Source organism: Polyodon spathula, chromosome 7, assembly GCF_017654505.1.
Source record: "Polyodon spathula isolate WHYD16114869_AA chromosome 7, ASM1765450v1, whole genome shotgun sequence".
Lineage (NCBI taxonomy): Eukaryota > Metazoa > Chordata > Actinopteri > Acipenseriformes > Polyodontidae > Polyodon > Polyodon spathula.
In genome coordinates, this window is record NC_054540.1 from 2,949,628 (window position 1) to 2,960,745 (window position 11,118).

General features: G+C 38.7%; 1 protein-coding gene and 1 long non-coding RNA gene across 2 annotated transcripts in view; one reads left to right on the plus strand and one right to left on the minus strand.

Moving 5' to 3' along the window:
* The window catches only part of LOC121317997 (cGMP-inhibited 3',5'-cyclic phosphodiesterase A-like), a 136,683-nt gene extending 129,005 nt beyond the window's left edge, over positions 1-7,678 (plus strand). Inside the window, exons 14-16 of the mRNA XM_041254146.1 lie at positions 1,816-1,977; positions 3,392-3,677; positions 3,981-7,678. Coding sequence (XP_041110080.1) covers positions 1,816-1,977; positions 3,392-3,677; positions 3,981-4,252 — 720 coding nt within the window. The 3' untranslated portion in view covers positions 4,253-7,678. The remainder of the gene's footprint in view (positions 1-1,815; positions 1,978-3,391; positions 3,678-3,980) is intronic.
* The window catches only part of LOC121318000, a 110,408-nt gene that overhangs the window by 87,834 nt on the left and 11,456 nt on the right, over positions 1-11,118 (minus strand). The window lies entirely within an intron of this gene.

The following is an 11,118-nucleotide window of genomic DNA, read 5'->3' on the forward strand; positions in this document are numbered from 1 at the left end:
ATTATTATTATTATTATTATTATTATTATTATTATTATTATTATGTCTTAAACCTTAAATCCTAGGTGATTCAAAACTTTTGGTCATAGCTGTATACTTTAGACAGGGACAAATCAATAACACTACAAAACCACAAATAGACACTCAGCAATTCATTTGGAAGCCTGTAAGTAGTCATGGGCAGATCAAGAATAACAGTTAACCTGCTAATACATTGGTCAATGCACCCTGTACCTTAAACTCTGCCGTGTCACTTAGGATTGCAAGTTTTTATAAGCAAGGTGTAGTGCTAACACTAACCCTAACCCTGACTTTACACTGCGCACTGCCGTGTCACTTAGGATTGCAAGTCTTTATAAGGAAATGTCTTATTTGAACTTTGAGGACTTGTGTTTCTGTCTCTAAAATGAGAAGTCTTTACAATCTTAAAAGGACTTGGCAAAATGAGCGCTAGCCAATACTTTAGACCCAGCACAGAAACCAGGACTAAAGGACACAGCTGGAAGTTGGGTGGAGACAGGATTAGGGCAGGAGGCACTGTTTTACACAGATAGTCGTGACGGTATGGGATAGGTTACCAGGCCACGCTGTTAATGTAGAGTCATTGGGATCCTTTCAGACCAAGCTGAATTTTTAAGAGCCACCGGCTTCTAGGAACTGGACGATCACTGATGGGTTGGGTGTTTCCTGTCATTTGCATATGTTCTAATGTTCCTATGTTTAGACAGTTTAAGCAAGAGGAATATTACCTTCAATTTCTTCAGTTGCAGCTGAAAGAAAAATCCACTAGGTGGTGCTGGTGTCCAATAAGTCATACTGCAAGCCCAACACCCCAGACCACATTTTAACAGAGTTGTCAGCAGTAATGAAAAATACATTATTTATATAGCAATGGCTATACAATAGTAATACTAAAACATGTTAGCTTACTAATAGAGTCAGAAGTATAAAGTGTTGTACCTAATACTCAAACTATTAAAAACAAGACACCTATATGGTTATACTTGCAATGAAAATAAACTATTAAATATAACAGGTTAACAGTAGCATAATGGAAATAGCAAAATTGAAAAACACTCATGAGATTAGAGCTTGCACATAACTACTGAAAAACACTCTGCTTTCATGAGATTAGAGTTTGCACATAACTACTGAAAAACACTCTGCTTTCATGAGATTAGAGTTTGCACATAACTACTGAAAAACACTCTGCTTTCATGAGATTAGAGCTTGCAGATAACTACTGAAAAACACTCTGCTTTCATGAGATTAGAGCTTGCACACAACTACTGAAAAACACTCTGCTTTCATGAGATTAGTGCTTGCAGATAACTACTGAAAAACACTCTGCTTTCATGAGATTAGAGCTTGCACATAACTAAATTGAAAAGCACTTTTTTATTTAGTAAATATCTGTAAAGTAATCATAATCACAGCTTTAGGACATTTCATTTTATTTTAAACATGTGAGCTAGCCTCAAAAGTAAATCCGTGCAATAATGATATTGGGCCGTATTTTCAAAGCATTTACTCCAGTCCTTAATTAACTCTTTTTTTTTTGAAAGATACAAATTCAAGTTATGTTCAAAACAGAGAAATAAACATAAAAAATGGGAATTAATGAAATACTGGAGTAAAACGTAAAGCATAAAAAGTGAGCACGGGGACAGGTTTGTACCCTTCTTAGACAGATACATGTAAACAAATAAGCGACTGATCATTCAGGGTGATATTCAAAACATATGTAAGATACAGATGCATGATATCTGGACAAGGGTCAGTGTGTCTGAGGTGCTGTTTAAATCCACTCTCCAGGTAAATGAAGACATTGGGCCTGGCATTGACTGGTCCAATGAAAACGACCGCTTGCTTGTGTGCCAAATGTGTATTAAACTGGCCGACATCAACGGCCCTGCGAAGTGCAAAGACCTCCATCTGCAGTGGACCGAGGGGATCGTCAGTGAGTTTTATGAGCAGGTCAGTGTGGTTGCGATCCTGGCAGGCAGACAGACACCTCAGATTGCTTCCTTGCAGAGCAATTGTCACAGTAAAGGAGCCACCAGTGGTGTTTTATGAATGTGCCTCTTTGTTGCAAAGGCTGAATTGAAAAGCCTATTGATAACACTGAAGCCCAGTGATAATTCACAGGGCAAGGGAAGTGCTTTCTACGCAGATTTCTCCAGGGAAAGAAAAAAACAACAACAAAATAGAACTAAGCCTGTCCAATAGGGGAAGCATCCTCTGCTGGACTCTTCTAAAGTGAAGTTCTGCATTTAAGAGTGCGCTTGAACAACAGTTGGTAACAAGGATTTGCAAATGCTTTCACCAGCTTTACAAAATGATGACGTATGCGTCTGCACAATTAAGTATATTGTATAGAAGTATATTTAAGGATTGCAAAATAGCTTTTGTTTGATGCAATGGACAGAGTTTCTGAAGAATCTCTTGAGAAAATAAATATTCTGAGCGGGTTCCGGCAAAACAGATTGACGAGAGTAATTGAGGAGAGTTAGAGTGTGCTGAGCTAATGGGAGTAAACTAGAGTAGTTATAGGAATGAACCGTGCTTCTCACTGCTCACATGCAAATACAATGTACGATACACAATCTCTGTTAAATTATAAAAAACAGCTGAAGGCTAACCAGCAACCTTCTGGACCAGAGCTCAATTCCTTAACTTAAATGAAGAAGACAAACGTTAGGACAAGTTTCTTCAGCACATTGAACACGGCTACACTGAAGAAGACACCAGCCGAAATGTTTGTCTACTTGACTTGAGCTGCGAAGATTAGCCTAGGTCAGAGAAGAGTTAGGTCTTCAAAAATCTTAAAAGGACTTTACAAAATTAACCCCAGCCAATGCTTTCAGCATTGCGTAGAATCCAGGACCGGAGGGAATAGTTTGACATGTAGTGGAGACAGAGTCAGAGTCCATGGAATGGGCTACTTACAGCTGTGGCCAAAAGTTTTGCATCACACTAGATTTTTAGGATTGAGAAATAATGATAAAAAAATTTTAAAATCTACTATGAAACTACAAAATAATATCGCAAAAGTCTACCAGAAGCCATAATAATAGTACAGTATTTCATGTTAGATTTCGAAATGTCACATTTTTCAGTTTTTGTCATTTTTCTTTAAGTATATGTAATTCAATATGTTAATGTAACATTATTCAGCAGATTTCATTCGACTTTATGAAGCAAAACTAGTTAATTCTATAGGGTAATGCAAAACTTTTGGCCAGAGCTGTAGACATGTTGTTGAATAGTTGGAATACTGTAAGACCCAAATTGACAACTTCTTAAGATGAACCAGCTACTGGGAAGAGCACCAGCACTGCTGGGTGGAATGGCCTCTTCTCGTTCATAACCGTTCTTCTGATCATTGCAGGGGGATGAGGAGTCAAGCCTGGGCCTTCCCACCAGCCCCTTCATGGACCGCTCAGCCCCGCAGCTGGCCAAACTGCAGGAGTCCTTCATCACCCACATCGTGGGGCCGCTCTGCAGCTCCTACAACTCAGCCGGCCTCATGCCTGGGCGCTGGGTGGAGGGAGCCCAGGACGAGGAGGAGGAGGAGGAAGAGGAGGAGGAGGAAGTGGGGGCAGGGGACAGTGATGACAACGAGGACGATGAAGACATGACAGAGGAAGACACTTCCGACAGCTCCGAGGCATCACGTAGGGCCATTACAGTGTTATTATTGTCATGCAATTGGTTCTCCTTATAAAAGTTTACCCTGGTAAATCTGCACGGTATATTTGCAGTTTTTCCCACAATGCTTTTTCAATATGCTTTTCCATACCTCTCTGCAGTGTTTACCACCTATGCTTTCACTGTGCTTTATTACGCTATGATTTTACTACAGGAAACTCTTCATAAGGGTACATAGTACTGACTGCTTGACTCTCTAGTTGAACGTTCAGATGTTTATATCTTCTAGGCCTAAACTGTGAGTCCTAACGTCCTTCGTCTCTCCGCAGGGAAAGGGGGCGGCAAGAAAAGGAGGAAAATCTACTGCCAGATTACCCAGCACCTGCTGGAGAACCACGAGATGTGGAAGAAGGTGATTGAGGAAGAGCAGAGGGGGGAGGAGGAGGAGCAGGTGAAGCCAAGTGCAGAAGAGCTGACGAGAGAACCCATCTTGGCAATCACAGAGGAGGAGGAAGAGGGGGCCAAGGAGGAGAGGGGAGGGGAGGGAGAAGGATCCAAAGGGAGTGCCACAGCTGAGGCCCAAGAACCGTGCACACACTGACAAGGATACAGGGATTACCTGCAGAGACTGGCTGTGCACGGACTCCTGTTATTTTACCAGCACATCACTTAGACACAACACTGTAGATGTTTCAGGATAATGTGCCTAAAGAAATGGGGAAGGGGGGGGTTACTTTTTAAAAACATTTTGTAAAAATTGGAAAGTAATAAATAAGGTCAGGTACAGAACAAGGACAAGGAATTAACCTTCCGTTTGAGGAAGCTTCCACACCAGTCACACAAAGGACTTTCCAAAAAAAGAGAGAAACGCGAGAAAGATGTTGAAGACTGGTGTGTATGTAGTGTACTTCAGCATCCATTTCTTTTATAAAACTCACACGTAGTGGAGGCTGACAAACAATAAAACGCAGTGCTTGCAAAACACTTTGTGTAGAGTTCGCTGGAGTCTCTAGGTACAGATATTTGTAGCTTTTATTCCATCGTATGAATGGGGTGAAAAAAATAATAATTTGAAAAGATTTCTGATGTGCCCTGCCAATATGCTTTGTGGATTTTGTTTGGCATTTTAGTATTTTTTGTCTGTTTCACAAAAAGCAATCTATATAAACTAGTTTCTCGTACTGTGCTGTAGTGCACATGAACAAGCACTGTCGGCCTCTTCGTGTGTTCTTGTTTCCATGCTAGGAGTTATTGCTGATACCAATGACAGCATTGTGTTGTAAATACATGAGGAAGATTTTTATTTTGTTTCTTTAGCTTCGGTAGACTATAAAAGCAAAGTTGTTTTTTCGTTGTTTTTTTTTTGCCTCTAAATATTTCATTTTGTATTTTTTTGTTTTTCAATTTCAGCCGTGTTCATAAATAACAATATAAAGTTCAGGACCTTTATTAAAAAAAAAAAAAAAAAAAAAAAACATTTGTCAGGAAAGTATGGATAACCAGGTCTCTTCAGAAATTCTTTAGTTCTAGTAATTCTGGCACTTTGTTAACAGGGTTCCAGCGTCTAAAGGATTTCAAATCTGGGCCACATGTCCCCAGCTCTCAATGAGCACTCACTGAGCTAGAGGCTAGATTTTAATGTGACCCAATTCCTTGAATATTGACTCTTCAAGATACAAGACCAAACAGGTTACAGCTGTGCACCATTAATCTGTGTATATGTAGTGATTCCAAGAGTTATGAAGGTTTTTTTACTGACTCGTTCTACCAAAGCTACACACTGAGGCACAGTGTTTCCATTAGAAAAGACATTTTGGGAGACTGGTGTTCATGCTTGAGGACACACACAGGACTCGACACAGTCACAGGCAACAGGAGAACAGCAGTTGGCAACAATCTGAACTAACAAGCTTGTAAATTATAGAGAAGACAGTATTGAACTGGGCTGCACCCATATGACAGAATGACTGTAGCATAGTTCTGCAGCGTGCATTCTACAACAAACTAGTAACTAGAAAGCATCCCTGATTCAAAAACGGTTCTCAACGTCAACACAGCTGTGAATTGTAAGGGGACCGGAGACAGGCTGCATTGCTTGTTCTGTTGCCTGGCAGTGGACCTCAAGCTCAGATGTAGGGTATATAGGTATAAAGAAGGTACTATTAAAATACTGTGATAATTCGCCTCACTGCAGATTCAGGGACTACAAAGGTGTTCTCACTGTGCTACCATTAAGGTGTGACTCCATTCGGTTGTGCAGCACACAACGGTAATTCAATGATACGCAATGGGGTCTTTCTGTGTACCTCCCCCTCTGCGGTGTGTGAGTAACAATTATACAAATATGGGAAAGGAGGGAGTATTTAAAGCCTAATTAAAGGGAGTCATTTTATTTCTAATTAGCTCTTCAGAGATTTGAGACAGGAGCACAGATTAAAGGAGTTACCATATTGGTAACATTCATTAAAAAAAGTATGGGATTTAAAAATGAAATGAATTATTTTTTTAATTCTGTAGCATTGCAAAAGCAATATCAGCCAATTTCTTTGAAATAAAACAAACAAACATTTGATGTCCAGTATTTCAGCTATAAACTCAGGTTTTACAAATGAAGGGATAAGAGGACAGCTCCTGTATCTAATTTTAAAGGGACTGTTAAAAAGGCTTTAAACAAGGGGAAAAAATAAGATAAACGTGCCAAAAATGTTCCAGATCCCTTGGAAATTACTAAAGGATTTTGTATTTGTATTTTTTTTATTTTTGGTTTTGTTATAAATTGCAATTGCTATAAATTGCAATCGGATATTTATGAGATTGTAGTTGAATGCAGCTTTCAACCTAAGTGTTTTAGCTGATATGGGTGATGTGATGTTTTCTCTGGGCACAGTGTTGGGTTTGTGAAAGGCTGAGAGGTAACACTGGACTAAAACTCTCTGACAGTCCACAGGTTGCAGATAGAGCACTATGAAGTCTAGGCTGCAGTCTGGACTTGACCTCAGTGTGTATCAACTACAATGTAAAAGGGAATCCCAGATGAACAGAGTCATTCACTGTCATTTAAAATCCTTCACTTTGTATTGTTATTCCCTGACACCCCACCAGACTGAATAAAATAACACATCTCGCCTTGGAAACAGTAGGATTAGCTGTAGAGGCAGTTGAATTGAATACCAAGCATTTTAAACATTTGATGAGGCAATGTGCTCCATGTTATTCCTGGTTGTAGTTAAACCACCTGTCCGTTCTATAGGAATCCGTTGGCTTCATACAGATCATCTGGTCTCTGGATAATGAGCGGTGTATGCTTTTGTGGGTGAAGTAATGAAAATTGAGAGCCATCGGTGTAACAGTAAAATGATTATAAAATATTTACTGGACTTAGCCCACAGCAAGTGGGTTGAATTAACAGGGATTTTATTACAAACAGACTGATGGCAAATGAAAAAAGTAGCGTGCAATCTCCATAACTCTAAGAATGATAGAGTTCTGCTAGGGACAGTGCCCGAGTCTATTGCAAAGAATGGGAACTTGCCTTGTTTGACAGCAAAGCCCTGAGAGCTCCCATAGAGATACTGGGAACCCAGCCTTTCCTCTACCAGAGACCCGCTGAGGAGGAATGGGAAGGGATGATAAACACAGCCCTCACCTGCTGTGGATCCTCTCTTGATACAGTGGGGATTATTTTAATCATCAGACAATGGCAGATCGTTATGCCATCGCACTAAAACCCAGCTCTATCACAGACCTTCAGTGCACCTTCACCTGTACTGATCCACAGTATCTTTATTGGAGGGGTCAATCAATCAGCAGGAATTATTATAGAGTTACAAATATCTGCCACAGTTTAGATCATTAAATGAACCCCAGTAACTTAAAAAAAAAGTTAAGACATGGTGGCATAAAGTGTGCAGAGCCACTGTGCAGAGAATAACATTACGCAGATACTGTGTGTACTGCCAGCGGAGCTGCTGGGAATGAGGCTGTTCCTGTTAGAATCACTTCAGAGCTGTATTGGGGGGGGGGGGGGGGATTTAATTGGTTGACCTCAGTAGTCAGAGCTTAAAAGACTTTTTTGTCTTTGATGTCAGCTAACAATGATATGAAGTTATGAATGCACTGTATAAAAGAGGAAGCCACAGTCTTAGCTTACATGTTGACCCTGCCTCATGTCTAGTGTAACTGCTTGCTGAATGTTAAAAATCAAGCCTATGTGCTAGGTTACCTGAAGCTGTTGTACTTTAACAGTATGTGTACAGAATGTGCATATTTGTGTAGGACAATCATTCAGTTATGCATGAAATTCATGAGGTTGTGTACACAAGCTAAGACTCGTTTCTGCTTGTAGCTTTATATCTGAATGCCAAGAAAGTTCACTAACAGAGAGCCAACAAAAACGTATTTAATTAACAAATGACCACCTTGTTCATAAATGTTATTATGCCCTTATGGTTCAATTGAAAAGATGATAAATTGGTTTTAAATATCCGCACTGACATTCTCTGCAGCATTGGAAACAAAAACAAGAATCACAGTGCTAACCATATTCATTGATCATTGTAAAATCTGTATATCACAAAAATGAGACTATTGTAAAACTGTGATATTACTCAATATCTGATATGATCTAAACAGGGTTTGACAGGATCACATACCCCGTATCATCACACGTTTAATGTCCAACAGGACTCCAGTGAAATCTGTGCTTAAGATGTGAATCTGTTGTTCACGAGATGATTTATGTTATATTACTTTTACATGTTTTACATTTTTTAAAAATGATTCCTGATTTTCAAACCGTTACCTTCATCTACTGCTCCACACACATTCTATGAAATTTGACATGAAGATGCACTAATTAAACTTGCTTTCTAGAGGAAACAAAGCAGCATTTCACACACACACGCACACGCACACGCACGCACGCACACACCCACACACACACACACACACACACACACACACACACACACACACACACACCACACACCACACCCACACACACACCCACACACACACACACATATATATATACTTTAATTTATTATAGCACCTTTCACACTAAGGTGTCTCAAGGCGCTGTACAAAACAATCAACAACAATTCCTTTAAAAAAAATCAAGAAATACATAAATAAATGAAGTACAATAAAATAAGTACTATATGTATATCACCTTTTGGTGGCTGATCTGTTATTTTTCCATTTTTCCATCAACTAACATTACATGCAGAACAAGTCCACTAGTAGAACTAGGCTTGACCACATCATGTTATTTGGTAAATAACAGTGAAGCCTCCAACCCAATTTAAAGAATTAATAAGATATTTACATTAATCTTAATGGAAAGTGTTATTTTTAAATGAAAACAATTTGAGACTGATTAAATCAAGTTATATATATATATATATATATATATATATATATATATATATATATATATATATATATATATATATGTGTGTGTGTGTGTGTGTGCGTGTGTGTGTGTGTGTAATTTGTATTGCACATAATGTGTATTTGCATCAAGATTCCACCAAAGTGACAAGATATATACTGTAGAGCTTGCCACCTACCATTTTTTTGGCTTTGTCTTAATGTCTTTTCAACACCATTAACATGAACAGAAACTTGTCATTACAAGGATAACCAAACAACCTTGAAACAAACAGAGATGGCTGACAAAAAAACAACAACAAACAAAGCCTTGTATTTTTATAGTTAATACTTCACAGATTGAATAATTATTCTAGTATCACTACGTGTCTTGTTAACACATGTAGCAATAATATATATATATATATATAATATATATATATATAATATATATATATATATATTATATATATATTCAAGTGAAGTATTTGTTAAGTGAAAGATTGTAGTTTTATTTTTTTTTTGCTGGTAAATGTTCCATTTTGTACAAAATATATTCTGTACAGATACAAAAAAAAAAAAAAAAAACTTTTAGAAAAAGCTTATTTATTTTTACTGTTTTTGTAAGTTAGACACTATACTGTAGCTCATTTTTTGCCAGAATTACTGGAAGTGCCTCTTGGTAAAATGTATTATACAGTAAATATGTATTGAAATTCTTAGAAATATTTGTCACAAACTGAACAGTGTGTATGTTGTAATGTGAAGACTGTTGAATTACATGAATTTCATTCTGTGGTATCCAGAGTTGTGTGCTTTTTTACTGTTCGTGGTGTCCCCATTCCTCAAGAACACTGTGGACAATTAATCTGACCTAAATGGTTAAAATGACATTCCGAATCAATAAAAGAAAAAGAAAATAACTACATTAGTTAATTTAAAATTATAAACTTCAACTTGAATTAAGAAGCCATCGATGAATGGAGTGTACATAAATTCATACGTGGATAGTGACGTACTTCTGTATTTCCCATTACCCAAACAGTGATCTTGCATATAAGCTGTATTTTGCGGGTTGTACAAAATGACTGTCACAGGTCTGCAGGTTTTAATGTGAATTTCCGGGTGGTCTGTAGAGGATATGCAATGCATGCTCAGAGTGCTGTATTGGGAGGTCTGTGGAGGATATGCAATGCATGTTCAGAGTGCTGTATTGGGAGGTCTGTAGAGGATATGCAATGCATGTTCAGAGTGCTGTATTGGGAGGTCTGTGGAGGATATGCAATGCATGTTCAGAGTGCTGTATTATGTGATGTGTAGAGGATATGCAATGCATGTTCAGAGTGCTGTATTGGGAGGTATGTAGAGGATATGCAATGCATGTTCAGAGTGCTGTATTAGGTGATGTGTAGAGGATAGGCAATGCATGTTCAGAGTGCTGTATTAGGTGATGTGTAGAGGATAGGCAATGCATGTTCAGAGTGCTGCATTGGGAGGTCTGTAGAGGATATGCAATGCATGTTCAGAGTGCTGCATTGGGAGGTCTGTAGAGGATATGCAATGCATGTTCAGAGTGCTGTATTGGGTGGTGTGTAGAGGATATGCAATGCATGTTCAGAGTGCTGTATTGGGTGGTCTGTAGAGGATATGCAATGCATGTTCAGAGTGCTGTATTAGGTGATGTGTAGAGGATATGCAATGCATGTTCAGAGTGCTGCATTGGGAGGTCTGTAGAGGATATGCAATGCATGTTCAGAGTGCTGTATTAGGTGATGTGTAGAGGATAGGCAATGCATGTTCAGAGTGCTGCATTGGGAGGTCTGTAGAGGATATGCAATGCATGTTCAGAGTGCTGTAGTTATTCCACCAGCTTTCCTCATGAAATAAGCACAGCACTTCATGGAGTATTTTGTGTATGCAATTAAACCGCTGATTTGGGAACTCCACATCTGCATGGCAACGCAGGGTCATTTGGAACAGTACAATTCGCCCCAGTGATTCGGTTGTTGGATTTGAATGAATGCAAGACTGTTAGAAACTCTAAAAGGTAAAGATGCAATAAGCTTGGGGTTAGACTGGAGGACACCCTCTGACCTT